Source organism: Diabrotica virgifera, chromosome 1, assembly GCF_917563875.1.
Source record: "Diabrotica virgifera virgifera chromosome 1, PGI_DIABVI_V3a".
In the NCBI taxonomy this organism is placed as follows: domain Eukaryota; kingdom Metazoa; phylum Arthropoda; class Insecta; order Coleoptera; family Chrysomelidae; genus Diabrotica; species Diabrotica virgifera.
Genome location: NC_065443.1, coordinates 122,455,056 through 122,475,413, shown reverse-complemented (window position 1 = coordinate 122,475,413; position 20,358 = coordinate 122,455,056). Strand labels below are relative to the sequence as shown.

General features: G+C 31.6%; 1 protein-coding gene across 1 annotated transcript in view; it reads left to right on the top strand.

Annotated features, from left to right (window-relative positions):
• The window catches only part of LOC114324350 (uncharacterized), a 47,687-nt gene extending 28,714 nt beyond the window's left edge, over window positions 1–18,973 (top strand). Inside the window, exons 6-10 of the mRNA XM_028272153.2 lie at window positions 787–941; window positions 5,079–5,298; window positions 8,104–8,331; window positions 15,807–15,929; window positions 18,070–18,973. Of these exons, the coding sequence (XP_028127954.1) occupies window positions 787–941; window positions 5,079–5,298; window positions 8,104–8,331; window positions 15,807–15,929; window positions 18,070–18,198 (855 nt within the window). The 3' untranslated portion in view covers window positions 18,199–18,973. The remainder of the gene's footprint in view (window positions 1–786; window positions 942–5,078; window positions 5,299–8,103; window positions 8,332–15,806; window positions 15,930–18,069) is intronic.
• Window positions 18,974–20,358: the final 1,385 nt, after the last annotated feature.

Sequence of the window (20,358 nt, the reverse complement as noted above, 5' to 3'; positions counted from 1 at the left end):
GTTCCTATGACGGATTAATTTTAAAGGGTTTTTACCCTAATATTTTTACTTTGGTGGTTAGCATGTTTGATTCAAGAAACACTGATGATGATCGGTCAACCGATTAAAAACTAGTTCTGTTTGTTTTATGATGTAGCCCTGTATAGGGATGTCAACAAATATACCTTTTATAAAGGATTTCATGGTTTTTGTAATAAATGGTATACAGCCAACTACAGGAAATTTTTTCCTCGTGGATTTTTTCAATTGATATACGTGGTTTCTTTTTTCGGTTGTATAAAATAGTCTAGTGTATTTGGACTTTTTTTTTACACGTTGTAAATCGTGAGATACAAGGTTTTCAAACTAAAACCACCAAAATGCCATTTTCGAAAAAAAATGAGATACGAGGTTTTCACACTAAGCCATCGATATCTAAACATACACAGAAACAATAATATGTGAAGCTGATTTGTTTTTTTTTTTAATTTTGCACTGAAGTTTTAGTATAACTCACGTTTTAATTGTTTTATTTCTTGGTACTTTTAATGGTAATTGTACTTGGTACTTGGTAATTGTTTTATTACTTGGTACGAATTTTCGATATATAATTTTGTAATATCTACAGCTCCTTTGACTTATTTACAATGTTTGGCTCCATCTAAAGTAAACCAAATAATTTATGAACGCTGTTTTATATAAATTCAAAAGTTGTGTCTTCTCATAACAATCAATATAATTTCGTAAAAATATTTCTTTATATTTTAAATATTCGTGTACATTTTCCAAAAAAAAAATTATTTTTAGGATGAAGAGTATTATTATTACAGTATTGTTAATGTTCAAGACTGCACTACAGAACTTGATCCCACACCTTTAGGGCCTAATAAAGAAGGTCCATTGATGTTTAAAACTCCAGAATCCGAATCATCCCGATGGGAAACTGCTTATTTCATTTTAAAGTAAGTCCATTTCGTATTTTTCAGTAATTTATATTTTACTATATATACATACAAGAGTAATTTTTCATTCTTAATAGGGAACTTGCACATTTTTTTTTGTTACATAATAGTGTTCAGTTTTGTTTAAAAATGAGATTTCCAAAATTTCACGCTTCAAAAACTCGTAATAACTTAGAAATACATATTTAAAGTCTTCTGCGGTATAAAATAGTTCATACGACCCGTGACGTCACATAGTTTTACATTAGTTATTATTATGGTTATATTTCGCTGTGTCTAGGTACACTCTAACGTGTACGCAAATAAAAAAGTTAGGTACACGCGAATTAAACTTTAAACTTGATCAAGCCAGTGACTTCATTATTTAACGTGCGCAGTGACGGTATATTTTGGTACATGCTATTTTGATATGTTTAGTGTTTGTTTGATAGAAAAATACTTGTTAAGGGAAGGGAAGCAGAACTATTTAGATGTTTCAAACTTAATTGTAATAAATCAATGTATATATAAAAGTATATATTTAGGTTAGCAAAATAAATATATGTATTTAGTTGATATGACACGTACAAAATATTGCTAAAATAATTTTTATACGTAAGTTAATTATTATAATCAACTATTCTAAATGGGAAATAAGCAACAATCTAACTAAAAAAATGATTTTATTAACGTGTTTCGACGTCCAAATCGGATGTCATTGTCAAAATACAAAAATTAGTCAGATTAAATAAATTATTAGAAAAATTTTTTACTAAGCAACACCATTTTTGTTTAATTTAATAATATTTTGTATTTTGACAACGACGTCCGATTTAGACGTCGAAACGTTAATAAAATCATTTTTTGGTTAAATTGTGGCTTAGTTCCCATTTAGAATAGTTGATTACAAAAATGCCACAAGGATAATAGCTTCAGAACAAGTTAATTATTATTGTGAAAGCTTTAGGTCTTCTTTTTATTTTAATCTTTTACGGTAATACATACTATTTCATTTATAACTAAAAAAAATATATGTTAATTTATAGTCTCTTATCTTTTTCGTACTGTTTTAAAATGTTCTTAAACTCATTAAAAGAACTAAATAATTGTCCACACTCCGTAGTTAATTTAAAAACAAACACTAAACAAATAAAAAATAAGAAATCACTGACACTCTAACTTTTTTATTTGCGTACACGGTAACGTATACCTAGACACAACCTTATATTTAGGTATATTCTTCTTCTCCTTCTTTAGTTTATTGGCCTCCACCTACTTGGGTATTTGGCAAGCTCATCGTCGTGGAATAAGTCAAAAATATTTATATTCTAATGACATTTATCGTATGTCATTGTAATAATATATACCAGTTTGTTAAAATTGTAGTTTTATAATGTTTTTGAAGGAAAGGAACGAAGGTTTACTATTGAAAATAAAACCATTTTGAAAAAGTACGAATTTTTCTATGAATAGTTCAAACGATCAAAAACACTTGTAACGTCACATAAATGTATTTTCTACTGACGTTTATAACGTCTAATTTAAAATTCTGTTTACTTTATTGGAAAAATGTAAATGTAAAACCAAGTGACGTCACGAAGTGTTTTGGACCACCTGTTTTAATTTGAATTTTTAATCGTCTTTAGGGGCCAAACGAAAGACAAACAAAACTTTTTTATCTTTGATACATGTTTTAAATTATGTTGTGTTGTGATTTATAACATTTTTTTCGAATTTAAAAATTTATGCAAGTTCCCTATTGAAGAGTCAAGGAGAAAAACAAGGAATGTCACTTTTTCACGAATTTTGGCTTTTCTCGCCATGTGGTAGCAAAAACTGATTACTACCGAGTATCCTATCGATTCAGGCAATAACCAGAAATATCAGTCTATATAAATTTTCTAAGAATTTGTATTCAGGCGAAGAGCCAGGATTGTCCGCACGCCACTGAACAAAAATAAGGAATGTTTAATAAAATAATATTTATTATTAAGATTATAGCACAAGAGTTGCTAGAATTCTGCTAAGAATCTCCTAAGTAGGTTTTCTTTACATTTACAGTAGAACCCCGATTATCCGTGCTCCTCGGGACCGAAGGGTGGCACGGATAATTGAAAAGCACTGATAATCCGAACATGTATTTGTTATGTATAATACATATGTACGTATACACATACATATGTACCTACCATAAAAAATAACAGAAAAAAATAAATCTTTCATTAAGAGTCTTTCTTTCGTCATAAAGAGTTTCCATCTAGTGATTTACAATGACGCTATTTCGATAAAACCTCAAAAACGCAACTTGAGTAATAGAAAATCATAGCACGGATAATCCGCACCCGGATAATCGGGGTTCTACTGTATATTATTATGTATCACTTTATCAATCAAAGATAGAATAAAAATTTATTTTTTTAATTTAACGCGGGCACATAAATTTGATACACCCTGTATATTGATTTGTAACTAGTTATTAGAAGGTAGCTTTTACGCAGTGGGTTTCTCCTTAATGAGTTTTTCCCTGAAGAATTAAAGACATTTGTAAATAAGTGAAGTGAAAGACAATTTATTTCGGATTATAATTTTAAAAAGATTGTTTGTTACGGGAAAGGTAAAATCCACGGGTAATTTTAATTATTAGTTTTTAGAAAAATAAAGGTAGAGAGATTTGGAATTTTAAGTCTGTATGTTTAAACACAAGAATTTTTGTATAATTTCCGAAAAGTGATTAGTTTGAGTAGAAGTATTGTTTGAAAGAATGCCTGGGTTTTTCCTGGAAATGTTTCTGATTGGCTTGGCAATTTGGAAGGGGGAAAGAGAGGTTTTGAATGTTCAGACAGTTTGGAAAAGAAAGATTATGGTGTGGTCGGTATCCTAGAAAGGCAGTCGAAGGTTTTCGCGTATAGTTCAGAAGCAAGTACTAGTGGTTGTTTGATAGTGGAGAGTAGCTCAAAAGTGGAACGAGAGACAAATCAAATTGAGAAGAAAAACCTCTTTGATTCTGTAAAGTCCAAGAGAGTAAGTTACAAGAACTATAATTATTAAAATTATTTATGACACCAAGTAAAAAAGATACTTGGGTCTCAGGAGATTATTATTGAGAGAAAGAGAGGAGAGAGTTTTGGAGTTTATTGAACGAGTACTGCCTGGCTCGTGTTTTAGAGAAATAGTTGCTGGTATGCTGCTGGATTGATGCTGAGAACGGAGAGGGCTTTGATTGGTAGCCTAACATAATCAACAAGGAAGAGCTGTTTGGGTCAAGACGAGACATCATTGTGTGTGAATCAAAAAGGTCAGTCAATAACTTATGTGATAGATGTTCTTTATAATCAAAAGTTAAAATATTTGCGTAAAAGCATATGAATTAAGGTTCCAACATTTCAATAATTTAATAGGAAGTAGTTTATCTTATAAATTGTATCAGGAACAAAGCGATAAATATTTGTTTAAATTAGATTAATTATATGGTAAAAGTTTCATTTGGACAATTATGCCCACAGGATTTAATTGATAGATTTTCAGAGCATTGCTTTTGATAATAAAGGTATTTGTATGTGCTTATTTATGATTTTTCTATTTATTTCCTTTTCCTATTTTATCCCGATAAGGATCAACTAAGAGATACTGAAGCCACGAGAAAGGATAAGTATATCCTAAGATAATTTTAGTTCATTTTTATGACAAGAAGGCACCCTGAGATTTTTTATTAATTGTTTATGTATGATTTGCGTCAATTCAATAATTAATTAAATAAATACTCAATTAAAATAAAAGTATTGGAAAGCAGGTCATGACAATACATACATTTATAAATTTTGGGTTTACGGACTTTTTTCTTATAACATAGTCCATACATATATTAAACAGAGTCGGTGCCAGCACATCTCCCTGTTTTAGCCCTCTAGTTATCTGGAAAGGGTCTGTCAATTGATTTTGAACTCGTACTTGCGCTTCTGTGTGAGTCATGGTGGCTTGAACTAACTTTACCAATTTCCTTGGTATACCAAATTCTTGCATGATTAAATATCGGATTCGCATAGGAAAGAAATTTATTAATAGTATTGTTCCTAAATATGTTCTAGACCTACTCGACCTCTTCTGACAACACTATGTATATCGTTTTTTTTTTTTTCTACATGATAAATATATTTTTAGAGCTGGAGTTTTATACATGTTGTCCTCGCCGTCCCAGAGGGTACCGATGAGAGTATTTCCACTTATCAACGGTTCTTGTCACGGTGCTAGAAGGGTTATTAACAGCGCTAGACCCCATACGTTCCAAGTCATCGTAGAAGGGAAAAGTTTGCTTCTCGCCGCACCCAATGAATATGTGGCTAGCGAATGGTTACAGGAGCTGGTGCATGCAGCTAGTGGGGTAAGTTTAGAGTTATTAGTTTATAGAGCGTTTTACAAGATGGTAAAGATAGGTTAGATTGTCTGGTTTACTATTTAAAACTCCAAAAGTCTAATAGTCTCTGGAGAAAAAAATCTAATAATAATATTCCCAATTTTATATATATTGGGATTATAGCAGGGTAGTCTGCTATATCTAGGCCTACGAAATACAAGGAAGGTAGCAGGGCCGGTGCTACGCTTCAACCGCCTATTATTATCCCTGGTTTTACCCAAGATACTCATTTTATTCAGGCTGGATCAACCTGGGGCCTGTAGACATTTAAAAATGTCTATGTAGATGTTCTGGCCGGTGATGGGTTTCAAACCCCGGCCTACCTGCGTGGAAGTCAGACATCCTACCGCCTGAGCTATCGGGCCCGAGAGATCCAACCCATTTAGATACCAATCTAAATCTTTCAATAGTTCTCTTTCATGTCAATGATTGGTCGTATTTGTAGATAGCAGATAAAGTATCCCTATGTTTGTGTGTTTGGGGTAGTTTTAGCTCCCGCTGTCCCTTTTTGAGTTGAGCTCGTGTTTTAACGGTGCAATGCACCTATTGGCTTACAAAAGTATCACAAGTGTTGATGAATTATTTATAGTTTATTTGGCATTATTTATAATAGAAGTGGATCACTCAGGTGCAAATATTCGTCACAACTGTTCAATTGCATGAGTGGGAGCAAAATACAAATAAATAACGTATACGTGTTGCACAGGTGCGAAAACACCATTCAATTGTCTCAGTGAACTGTCAGAAATCACACGATACAATACATACTCTGTAAAATAAGAATTCCCTATTTAGCATAGAAAACAGAAGAGTGCATTTCGCATTCATTATATTAACTTTATATTCTATTCGCTAAAAGCTATCAAATGACACCTCACAGGTCACTCGGATCAATATCAACAAAGATACACAAATTCACATGCGAAAAAGAGGAACGATCCTTTGTCGACAAGTTCACAGCGACTATGACATCGGTTCCGATCCTAAGTAAGCAATTTTCTGAACCGTACGCGTCGACCGGTAATGCTTACCGATATTTATTGAGACAATTCGCGCGTTTTTCAATCTCTGTAGCTTCTCTATAGGTTTGGCCTATGTAAAATCGAGAGCAGTCTGAACAAGGAATATCATAAACTTTATGAATGGAGAAGACATCAGAGAGAATATCTAAAGCTCGGCGAAGTGAAAATCGACCCGATTTAACCCGAAAGCCTGATTGTAATAATATTATCTTAGCTTGAGGTTTAATTGTATTAACCGTATAAACCTTTCACTATTATAACGATCGGATGGACAAGAGGTCATGGAAGCTGAACCAGAAGGATTAGGACGATATTATCCTTAGATGGAATAAGGAATGACCGAAGATGGAAAGGTCCAATCGCCTACATTGACGAAACAAAGGCCACGTTGCTCAGTCGGAAGAGACGTGGGCGTGGTTCTTTGGGTTGGGCCTCTGTTGCAATAAAAAATGTTAAATGAATAAATAATGATATGCGAATAGAGCTAATGAAACGACGATAGACAAAAGATAAATAGATAACATTAACTGATGGTTTGACTCATGGACTATAAGAAAACGAAAATACTGAATACACAAACGAAATTGGGCGCCTGGGATTTTTACCTCTAAATCCTCAAAGGAATAATTAACGATACGTAACGCAACAAAGAAATTAGTAACTCTACTACGACACTTAATGCTACAAAAGAAAAATTAGCAACGCTGCTACAACAAAACACCAATGTTCTAGTCTTGAGCTGTAAATAATAATTAAATAAAATGCGACATCGTACGTTTCACTGTAACATTTATTAAAATACTCAATTATTCTCAATAAGGTAATACTCAATATTTACATAATCTACACAGAACGAAATAACTATAAAATTGTTGACCAAAAAAAGGAAACTTCAAATACATTGACTTAATATTATTTGGTCAACACAACACAGACCGATAATAAACAATAGATAAGAAAGTACACGCAGAAAACTTAAACGTTACATTATTCATGAACATATCATCATTCTCAGCGTATTCTACCGAGTATAGCAGTCTTCCTTACATAGTCGTTCGTCATTTCTGTCATATCAAATTCTTCTGTTATACGTACTCAAACCTTTCTTCCCTCATTGCCCCGCTCATTCTCTCGCACTAGACATTTCTCGGTCTGTTCTGAATTTCAAATTTACTGACTATTGTCCTTTTCGTGAGCATTTTTCAGTGCGTAACAAATGATAGGAAAAAGGGTAAGTCCATGATAATACACATTTATGACATTTATTCTAACATGGCATTTTAGTTAAATCTGACAGTTGTCACATTTTATTTTCAATTTGGAATAAAAACAAAGCAAATGTGTATCTTGCATTTATAAAATGGTATTTTCTTTGATTTGTGTAGTCTTATAAATTATACAGATTATATTTGTAATATTATTAACTAAACAAAAAAATTATTTTTTTTATTATGGCGCCATCTATCGACAACTAGAATAACTAGAATAAATGTTGTAAATGTCTGTAATCACGGGCGTGCCTTTTTTCTGTCACATACAATTTAATGCGTTACAAAGAAATCGAAAAACTGTGACGCACTGAAAGATGATCATGAGAAAAAGAATACTTACTTTTCAGTAATCTGCTTTCACGACCTAATTTTTATTCGTAAAAGATACTATGTGTAGGTACTTTGTACTCAGCACATTTGCCTATCACGTTAAAATAATGTTTTTTTACTCACAAATAATCTTATAAATTCATTTTTAGGTATATAATCATCAAAAAGAGAGGAACCCGACACAATCGTGTTCTCTGTTAATGACTAGCGAGCACATTTTAACTGTAAGAGAAGCGTTTCCCAATATTTTGAACAGTTTGCTGACTTCGAGAAGTCATCATGAACCTATCAAAGGAACTCAAGCCTTGTCGTGTGCCTCTATCGTAGATTTAACAGCTTTCCGATTGCCATCTGCTGAGCAGAGTTGGTGTATATTGGTAAGTAGGGCAGCCGTTATTTCTTTAGGTGGGATACAATAAGGGATAAATATTTAAGATACTATGAAGATGAGAGGAATGTATATCTAGGCTAAATCCTGTAACTTGACTTGACAAAGATAACCAAAGTGCGGAAATTATAGAAGAGTAAGACTAGCATGAGCAGGATTTGGAAAACTTAGTTGGATACTTAAAAACCGCAAAATATCCCAATACTTGAGGAGGAAAGTTTTCAACCAGGTGCATCCTTCTTATCATGAAATATATGTATGTCAAACCTGGACCCTAACCAAGGCAAATATGACTAAACAGCCACAACAGAAAGAGCAATGTTAGGTATACGACTGTCAGATAAAAAGAGAAACGACTGGGTAAGATCAAAAACAAAAGTCGAGGACATAACAACAAAAATTGCCAAACTTAGATGGAGCTTCGCAGGCCACCCTGCTAGACAAAAAGACCAACGTTATAACGCAACAATACAACATTCTAGACCTTACGAAAGGAAATGTCCAAGGGGAAGATCACAGATGAGATGGATTAGAATGATGAGATGGATTAGATGGATATATTAAAAGAATAGCCGAAACAAATGTCAAATATTAGGGGAGTGCATTTAGATTTTCACTTCGGAAAAAATCAAACAAGATAAAACTTTTTGTAATTTTATTAAGAAATGTTTAATAAACAACATATCAAAAAGTTCTACTCGAGAAGTGGGTGCTTCATTTTTTATTAAACAAATGAACAGCGAAGTTAGATGTTTTTTTAAATAACTCCGAAAATATAATTTTTAGAAAAAAACTGACTTGACCATTAAAAAATTCAGAAAATTTTACAAAAAAAACCTTATATAAAGATTTTTCTAAAATTAAATCTCTAGCTTCTGTAATTTTTTATTTATAACGCTAAAGTCACCATTCTCACACACATTGGCGCACTGTAAACTAGCGTTGGAAGAAGTGCACGATTGAGTTTTTTTAATGTAATTCTTTAACTAATGGATCAGAAGAAATTCTACAAATTGGACATGAAAGAAGATAAAATAAGCTATCTTATGGTTGTAATAAAAAGAAATAAAATCTATGGACATAAGAACGGTGTGGGCGAAAAGTGAGCCTTACATGAATTTTGTTTAAAAATGATTTAAAAATGTGTAACTAATACAATTTTACTTATAAAACTCTTAAATTTGCACAACTTAACCCTCAATATATATATATATATATATATATAGTGACTGTACACCCCGATATGGGGCTAAGTCGCGTAAGCTTTCTAGATCCTATTTCTTAGGGAGGATCAGTCCCTTTTGCTTATGTTATCTTCTTAACGATTTCTCTCCATTTTTTCCTATCTCTAGTTTTTCCCCGCCATTCTCTGACTCCTGCGTTTTTTAAGTCTTCTTCAACTTCTTGCAACCACTTTGATCTTGGTCTTCCTCTTTTCTTTCTTCCTCCTGGATTCCATTCTATCATAGCATATGTCACTGCTTCATCTCCTGCCCGCCAGATGTGACCTAACCATCTAACTCTGCATTGCTTTATTTTGGTCACGATATCTTCTTTTAGTACTTTCTTAATCTCTGCATTTGTTCGGCTTCGATATTCATTTTGCTCTGTTCTGATTGGTCCCAGTATGGTTCTCATGATCTTTCTCTCCACTATTCTTAAGTTTTCTTCATCTTTTTTAGTCATCGTCATTGTTTCTGCTGCGTATAATAATATTGGTCTAATTATGGTGTTATACATTCTCATCTTGGTTTTAATAGACAGTATTTTGCTTTTAAGTAGTGTTTTATTTGCAAAATAAGCTTTATTCGCTGCCAATATTTTTTCTTTTATTTCTGGTATTCTTTCACCCGTTTTGCTTATTGTCACTCCTAGGTATTTGAAATGTTCTACATCTTCAAACTCTGAATTTCCTATTTTGGTTTTTCCTTTTATTGCTGGTTTCCCTAGTCTTAATATTTTCGTCTTTTCTTCATTTAATGTGAGTCCCATTGTCTCCCCTTTCTCTTTTATTTCTTCTAGCATTTCTTTCATTATGTTTCTATTTTTTGCAATAATAACAATGTCGTCTGCATATGCAATTATTTGTCCACCTCTTGTTCTTAGGTTTCCTTTGTTTATATTTCGTAGTACATATTCTAAAGCTAGATTAAACAGTGTCGTGGATAAGGCATCCCCTTGTTTCACTCCTTTATTTATAATGAATTCATCTGTCTCGCCTCTTTGCGTCTTTATGCTAATTTTGGTAGTTCTCATTGTCATATTTATTAATTTTCTGAGTTTATATGGGATTTTTAATTTTTCCAGGGCAATCATTAGTTGTTTTCTCTTAATCGAATCAAATGCCTGTTTGAAATCGATGAATAGCATTTCTAATTGCAGTTTGTATTCATTTGCTTTTTCCATTATTTGTTTTATTGTGTGTATAGCATCTATTGTTGATCTTCCTTCTGTGAATCCACATTGGTACTGTCCCACTCTCTTCTTCGTGATCTTTGACAATCTTTTTCTTATTATCGAAGTCAATATTTTATATGTTGTGCTTAGTAGTGTTATTCCTCTATAATTTTCACAAATTTGTTGGTCTCCCTTTTTATGTATTGTTATTACCTGCCCTATCTCCCAGTCCTCTGGCATCTTCTCTTCCTTCCATATATTTTTCAATAGTGATAGTATTTTTTCCTTCAGTTCCTTTCCTCCATATTTTATAAGTTCCATGTTAATTTCGTCTTTTCCTGGAGCTTTTCCATTTTTGCTCTTCTGTATTACTTCCTCGAGTTCATCTATTGTTGGCTCTTTTGAGACTGCAATGTGTATTTCGTCTGCTTCTTCGTCCACCGTTTCCTCTTCTTCGTACATTTCTTCTCCAGTGTATTCCTCCGTCAAGAGTTCTCTGTAGTGATCTGCCCATACCTGCCTATATTCATTGTCTTCTACAATGACTATTCCCTCTTTATTTTTTATTCCGTTTGTTTTACCTTTGTATTTTTTGGTTTGTTCTTTAATATTTTTATAGAAATGTTTCGTGTTTCTATTTGTTCTTTCCTGTTCTATTTCTTGCATCTTTTCATCTGCCCATCTTCTTTTATTTTGTCTTATAATTTTCTTAGCGTCCTTTCTTAATTTTTCATAACTTTCTCTGTCTTCCTCTTTATCCGTTCGCAGCCATTTAATTCTTGCTTGCACCTTTTGTGCTGTTAGTTCTTTACATTCGTTGTTATACCATTCGTTTTTTGTTTTCTTCTGGTGTTTGCCTACCTGCTTTTTTGCAGCTTCTTCTATTGACTTTTTGATCATGTCCCATTCTGATTTGATGTCCTCTGCTTTATATTTCTCTCTTATTTGCACTGTTACTTCTTCTTCATATTTTTTTCTAATATCTGCATTCTGCAATTTATTGACATTCCATTTTTTCTGTTGATTTTTCTGTTTAGTTTGGATTTTAACTTTTTGTCTTATGGTGGCTGCGACCATATAGTGGTCTGAATCCGCACACGCACCTCTGAAAGTTCTCACGTCCTTCATTGAAGATTGTTTTCTTTTGTTTATTAGTATGTGATCAATTTGGCTATACGTTTTCTGATCAGGTGACCTCCATGTTACTTTATGCATTTTAGGGTGTTCAAATTTTGTTGAGCTTATTATCATGTTTGTTCTTGTTGCTAGGTTACATAGTCTTAGACCATTATCATTAGTGTTTTTGTGTACGGTGTGTTTTCCTGCAATTTGCTGTAAAAAATCTTCTTTTCCAATCTGGGCATTGAGGTCTCCTAGTATAATTATAACATCTTCTTTGGGTATTTTTTCCATCTCTTCTTCTATCTTATCATAAAAATTGTCTTTATCGTCTGTGTTGCTTGTTTCTGTAGGTGCGTATAGGTTTAATAGTGATATATTGAATGGTTTATTATTTATTCTTACATACGCAATTCTTTCACATATCGGTTTAAAGTTTATGACTTTTTCTCTTAGCTGTCCTAGAATCATGAATCCCACTCCTTTTTGTCCTTGCTTCTTTCCTCCTGAGTATAATAGTGTAAAGTCTTGTTTATCAATCTGTCCTTGTCCCTCCCACCGTATCTCTTGCAGTGCTGCAATATCTATTTTATACTTTGCTAGTTCTTTGCTTATTTCTAGCATTTTTCCTGGTGCCAACATCGTTCTTATATTCCATGTGCTTATTTTCAGTTCTTTATGTTTTTTATTTTTTTGTTTTCGTCTTGTATTTTTGTTTCCTTGTCTGCTCTTATTTATTTCTTTTTTGTGATACATCAATTTATCTGCACTCATTTCCCTTTTATTTGCCTCGTCCGTCGCCAAATAAGTATTGTCTTGTATTCTCTCATCAGTTGCTAGTTTTTTGAAACGTTTTGAAAAACCTCATCCAACTGATTCTTGTTCTTATTCCATTTCCTCTCCCGTCCATCTATTATCAATTTGTTGTGCTTAATTTGGACGCGTTTTCCTTTCTTTATTTCATCATTTGCTATTTTGACTATTTCTTTTTGTATTTGTAATTCCTCTTTCGTTAAATCATTGTTTATATATATTCTTTCTTCTTTTACTTCTTTAAGTTTTCTTTTATTTTCCATTACTTTTATTTTTTCCTCTTTGTTTGGCAATCTGACTAAACATGTTTTGTTTCCTAATTTCACAGCTTCTTCTATCTTTATATTAATATCTAGTTCTTTTTTCATAAAGTTCTCCATTGTTTCTTTTAGTAATCTTCTATCTCCCGTATCTATTGTCATTCCCTGTACTATAACATTATTTTCTTTTCTTGCTCTATCGAGTCTTTCAAGGCGCACTTTTACATCTTCCAGTTCCTTTTTCATATGTTCATTTTCTCTTCGCACTTCACCATTCTCTTGTCTTAATTCTTCTAATTCAATTCGGAGTTCCCTCATTTCTTCTCTGTATTGCCTTTGCTCCTCTGTAATTTCTTTTACGTGAATTTTCAGATCTTGTGTCTCTTTCGTTAAGTTTGCCATCATATTTAATATTTGGTCTAGTTTGTCTTCCTCTGTGTTTCTTTTATCTGGGGTTCTTGATACTTTTTTGCTTTTCGAAAAAGACTGCTCTTCATTTTCTCTATATCTTTTCCGATTATCGTCGGATGTGTAATCGTCGGGGTTCATTTTCTTACCGAAATTGCTCGCGATAAAATCACCCTCCCCACCTATCGCGCCGGAGGAAGATGATTTTCTCAAGCAATATGTTTCTCTTTCGAATGTGTTGCCCCTAAATTGAATTAAATTAAATTAAATTATTTTCGTTATTTTGGAGCAGTTCGATTCAACAGTTGATGATTTTCTCAAGATGATTTTCTCAAGCAATATGTTTCTCTTTCGAATGTGTTACCCCTAAATTGAATTAAATTAAATTAAATTATTTACGTTATTTTGGAGCAGGTCGATTCAACAGTTCCCACCTTTAACTTTCAAAATTCCAGTTTCTGGAGCTTGTAATCAACGTTCTAATGATCTACTTTTTTGGCTTGATGCTGAATTAAATTGTATTTGTTGTTTTAAGTTTATGTATTGTATTTAATATTATTGTACTTACAGTCTGTTTCAAAAGTTTATTTCTATAACTTCACTTAACACTAATCGTCTTTGACACACTGTAACTAAAATCACTTTAGAAACTATTTCTTATTCGCCAAAAAATTGAATTTTTAGACAGCCTGATTTTTCACGTGTTGATCTGCCCACATTAGAGATGGGAATCCGCGACTTAACCCTCAATAATCTTACTAAACGATGTTCTATTCAAAAAAAAAAAAAAAATCTCAAAAATTTAATTCAAATAATACGATGTCTCAAAAAATGCAATTTTTGAAAACTTCGTAGTTTGACAGAACTAATACAATTTTTTTGCTATTTTTTTAAAGCCTGGGATGTAGTCTTAAAAAAACACTGAATTATTTTAGTCTAAAAATGAAATAAACAATTTATTTTTGAGAAAACTAAGAAAGATAACAAAAATGTAATACAAAAACCGAAAATTACCGGCTGAAAATATGTATATACAGAGTGATAAAAACTTTTTTCTGTAAAACTTACCTAAAATACATTTAAAAATAAGCTTCAACAATAATAAATGTTCAACAAAAAAAATTCTTTTAAGCTCTTATACAGTATGTTTGCGTAACTTGGAACCTATTGATAACTTTTTTAATATCAGTTTTACGAAAAAAAAAAAAAAAAAAGTTATTCTTTATAAAATACTCTGCATCGTATATAACATAAGATTCAACCATCAAATATCAAATTTTGTTAATTTTGTATGAGGTATGTCATAAAATATGAATTTCACTCAAGAGTAAAGTACCTTTATATTTCACAATATCGAAAATGTTTATAAAGAAAAGTTGTTGGGAATTAAAAACTATGTTCCAATATGTAATTATATCCTTCTAATCGAAAATTTGTTTTTTTTTTAATATTCTTTCCAATACATTTTAATTTTTAATATTATTGTGAAAATTTTTGTTTATCTTTTTTTAAGAATGAAATTCCATATTTGTTTGATTGGATTCTACTTGTTTTTCATTTAAATATCCGTCATTTTGGATCCGGCATTTTGAAATTTAAATTTTTAATCTTTAATTCAGATTCAAAAACCTGTTGAAAATATAGACAATAAATGTTTTAGAAAAATGTTCTTTTTTATGTTTTTTTTATAAAATCCGAATTTTAGATCCGCCATTTTATAGTTTATAATGTTATTATTTAAATTAGGTTTATCAAAGCACTCAAAAATAAATATATGTAGAAATAAGTACATTTTGTAAAGAAATTATGATTTTACAACTATTTTTAAGTTATTCGCCATTTTGGATCTGCCATTTTATAATTTAAATTATCAAAATTTGATTCAGGTTCAGCAAGCTCTCAAAAATATCCACATATATGCAAACAAACACGTTTTATCTAAAAATTCGGATTTTACAACTACTTTTTAAGGATTTTTAGGAAAAAATCCGCCATTTTGAATCCGCCATTTTGAATTTGCAAATTGTAATGTCAGATTCGGGTTCAGCATAATCAAAACTAAAATAAAAACATTTTTTATCAAAATAAAATGTTGAATTCACCCATATTCTTAACATTATTTATACAAAACAATTGTTATTGTTTAAACAATTAATAAACAATTAGCGGCGAAATTTGTGAGTAGAACTTTTTACTTTAACATATTTATAAACTAACAAAAAAAGTTTTAGAAAAATATAACCTTGTTTGATTTTTTCCGAAACATTGTATCTTTTCGTTCTAATTGCACTCCCCTATATGTAGGTATGTTGTTGCTGCGTAGACAGTTAGAACGTCACAGCTAGTATTTCAGTCATTCTGTGTTGATAAACCATTGCTTACTGATGGTAGACACAAAATACTGTTCCCACAAAGAAATCATGACAAATCTGGCTTTAGTAAAAATTTATATAGCTGTCTTTTTTAGGAATTTGCATGTAGAGAGGTTCACGAGTATAGTGGAGATTGGATACTATATTTTTCGACAAATATAGAACTGGAAAAATTCATATCTACCCTTGAGAACCTTTGGCACTATAATAATGAGACGGTAAGTATTTACGAATTTTTTGTTATATTATACATAATAAGAAAACACAATGAAGTAGGTTTCAGTTTCTCAGTTAATTTTAATGTTATTTTTAATTCCTAATTAATATTGTACATCTTATTTTATTATTCTTGTCTTATTGTTATTGTTATTAAATTTTTGTAGATCGTTTTTGAACACACCTAGTATGTTGAAAGGAGGCTATAATTATCTTACCTTAGCTTAGTACCATCTCTTTATTTCAGTACATAAATTACCTCTCAACAGCTATTGAACTAATTTTTCTTCGTTATTGATATTTTATGTACTTACGGTCTTTAAATATTTAATCTTCTTGATATAGTAGTCATGTTGTGACTGGCTGATTGACATAAAGTCCATGCCATAACAAAAAAAAATATTGTACATATAATTTAATGAGCATGAGGAGAAAATTTGCCCTTTTGCTTTCTGCAAGCCGTCTGTTCTATACATGTTCTTATATGGGCACATTCATGCACTACTTCGTAGTGAAGAGAGAAGGTGAGGAGTAGTGATGATTATAGTTACTTTCGAGTATTCGTTACTTTGATTACTATGATTACTTTTGTCACTTTTGTATTTAAGTACCGGTAATCATATCGAGAATCGTATTTCTCAGTAGATAGGTATTTTTTATAGGTATTCCGATATAACAACGACCTTCACCGATCTATTTAAGGGATAAAAATGATTTGATTACTATGATTACTTTTATTACTTTTTTATTTGAGTACCGGTAATCATATCGAGAATCGTATTTCTCAGTAGGTAGGTAATTTGTATAGATGTAGATCTAGATAAAAATATAGGGTTCTCGCATTAGATCTTTGTTAAGAGATGCATTACATATTTTGCGTATACCATTATACCTCCCTTTTTCCCTGTTTCATCTTCTATCTTCTCCTCACCCTCACACCCTTAAAACGCTTCATACCGATAACGATATTCGATAACACTCGTAAAATACCGGTCCCGTCCGTTACTCGCTGGGATACTGTTGGTAGAAAGTAATCAAGTGTACTGGTTGTAGATACAATAGTCGTTACTCGCTCTGATACGAAATAACGAAGTAATCAGAGTGATCAAAGTAGATACAATAGTCGTTACTCGCTCTGATACGATTGGTACGAAGTAATCAGAGTAATCAAAGTAGATACAATAGTCGTTGCTCGGTCTGAACGATTGATACGAAGTAACGAAGTAATCAGAGTAATCAAAGTAACGATTTGCCTCTTGTATAGTAATCGTTAATTTCGGTATTCGTAAGTAACGAGTACTTTGTAACGAATAGATACTTTTTCAACATCTACCATGAGTGCACATCCCATCTCGTTTGGTGTATTCCAATTTGTCGCTATTATCTCTATAAATATTTTTTTACTAGTTTCTACCAGAGGGCAGCCTTATTCATAGTATCGGATAATCATAGTTTGCAATGGAATGCAAAAGAAATATTTTAACCTAAAACAAGATGGCGGATACTTGAAATCTACGACTGGTTTAGGGTCGTATTTAAAATATCAACGGTGTATTAACAGACAAATAAATTTATTTTCTTAAATTGTGATATACATTGAAGAGATCCTTGATATCGGTCTTGTTATTGATAAAATTTTGATCTTTCTTTATGTGAATTATCTCCAATACACATCATTTGTTGTAGTTCTGTTCGTTTCCTAACATCTGTAAATTTTCAAAGTTAAAACCATGGTTATTTTCTATAGAATGCTTAGTTTAGGTTGTGGTGTTTAATTTGTTTGTACAGTGTTTTTGTGTGCAACATTCCTTCTATGTAGATGTTCGTTTGTTTGCCCAATATATGTTGAATTGCAGTCTTTACAATTCACTTTATAAACAATATCCGACTGCTGATCTTTAGTAACATTGGGTTTAAATTTTGAAAAATATTAAAATTTATAATGTTATAGAAATGTCATTGGTGTCCTTTTGATTGTGTCCTGATAAAAATTTGGTATTTATTTTCAAAGTGGAATTTAAAACGTCAAAATACGTATTTTCAACTGAAATTGAGGTTATTACTATTAAAGCTGCTAAATAATATTAATCAATTTTTGTTATGTTGTATTATGTATATTAATTGATTTATTTTGTCTATTAGGGAGACAGTTTTCCGCTCAGCACTATCCCAGAAACGGACCCATTAAGTAAGAAATGTGTAGACGTATATACCTCCCTTATTGGATTGTGGCCGTCGAATTCTAATACTGTTTTACTTCAGTTTTTGTAAATCAAAATATTAACCAATCCGTTTAATGTTAGGTATACATATGGTTTTTTTCGAATAATTATTATGCCGCTGTGATATTTGCAACATACATAAGTAATTTATCAACACTTTTGCTGTACCAGAAAGTTGTATTAAACAATCCAGGATGTTAGTCAACTAGAATGTTTTTTTGATCCTTTTTATTTTCCCAAATCTTGGCAAAAACATATTTATATAATACAGATACGGAAAAAATTTATGGTGGGTATTACAAAATTAGCGAGAGATACTGACAGAGATAGTAGCATTTGTTTCCCCTTATTAGACAGAGATCAAAATCGACTTTTTCCGATCGAATTTATCACGGTTTAAGCCTAAAACAGTCCAGCCAAAATCTCTTAATAGTTTAATATGAGACATGAGGTTAGGCGTTGTCATGAAGAAGCCTCGCACGTTTGGACAATCGTCGCCGGCGGTTCTGAATCACATGCCTCACTATTTTTAATGTCTCGTCATCCTCATTTCATTTTTGCAATACCTGTATTTTGTAGGGTTTAGAATTTTTGTGTAATACACGCAAGACTGAAGAATGAACTACATCATACACTAAGCATCAAAATTAACGCACCACCTTAAAAATGGGACATTTTTGATGTCTCGTATTTGGTAAACCTGTTGTCCGATTTGAGTGATTTTTTTAGTATATTATAGCTTTGTTTTTTAAGAATATCGATGTATTAATATTATTGCTAAAGAGGTAAGTGTCATTGTATATCGGGTGTAACAATGATAGTGTGTTTTTTCCTCAAAATTTGGAACACCCTGTGGAAAATTCTAGCGTATATAAAATATTGAAATTAAAACTCAACTGTAGCCTTAGGTTTTCTTAACATTTTGCTTTTTGACTCATTCGCTTATGTTGGATAATAAAAAGTTAGGTACTTTAACAACTAGCAATGTTATTCATCAATACAGGGTGTTTCTAAATAAGTGCGACAAACTTTAAGGGGTAATTCTGCATGAAAAAATAATGACCGTTTTCTTTATAAACATATGTCCGCAAATGCTTCGTTTCGGAGATACCGGATGTTGAATTTTTTCTTACAAACTAATGATTTATTTATTGCTCTAAAATCGGATGAGATATGCAAATGAAATTTGGTAGGTTTTAAGGGGTAATTATTGCGCATTTTTTGACATACAATTAAGAATTTTATATTCACCATTGGCGTGCATACAGGTACAAACATTTTAGATACATCCCGTATGCACGCCAATGGTGAATATAAAATTCTTAATTGTATGTCAAAATGCGCAATAACTGCCTCTTAAAAAGTACCAAATTTCATTTGCATATCTCAACCGGTTTTAGAGCAGTAAATAAATCGTCAGTTTGTAAGAAAAAATTCAACATCCGGTATCTCGGAAACGAAGCATTTGCGGACATATGTTTATAAAGCAAACGGTCATTATTTTTTCATGCAGAATTACCCCTTAAAGTTTGTCGCACTTATTTAGAAACACCCTGTATTGATAAATAACATTGCTAGTTGTTAAAGTACCTAACTTTTTTATTATCCCACATAAGCGAATGAATCAAAAAGCAAAATGTTAAGAAAGCCTAAGGCTACAGTTAAGTTTTAATTTTAATATTTTATATACGCTAGAATATTCCACAGGGTGTTCCAAACTTTGAGGACAAAGCACACTATCATTGTTACACCCGGTATACAATGACAGTTACCTCTTTAGCAATAATATTATTACGTCGATATTCTTGAAGAACAAAGCTATATTATACCTACTAAAAATACTTTGTACGCACGTAAGAAGATATTCTTCTATTATATAATAGGTAATTTAAACGAAGTAAATATACTTAAAAGGTTATTTGTACTTATTTTATTTAAAAATCAAACTAACTTTCTTATCTACCACTTTCAAAAAAGAAGAATATCTTCAAAAATTATATAAAAATATACTTACAATCATAAAATCTATAAAAAAAAAATAACTTGCTTGGGGCTTGAACCCACTTCACGTCTACCGCGCCGTACGGAAGTTGACGCCATTTCAAACTGCACCAAACTCTCGTATACGTCATGTGGGAATATACACAAACTAAACGTTTACACCATAAATTTATATGAATTTAATAAAATTATTAGTTTGATTTTTGTC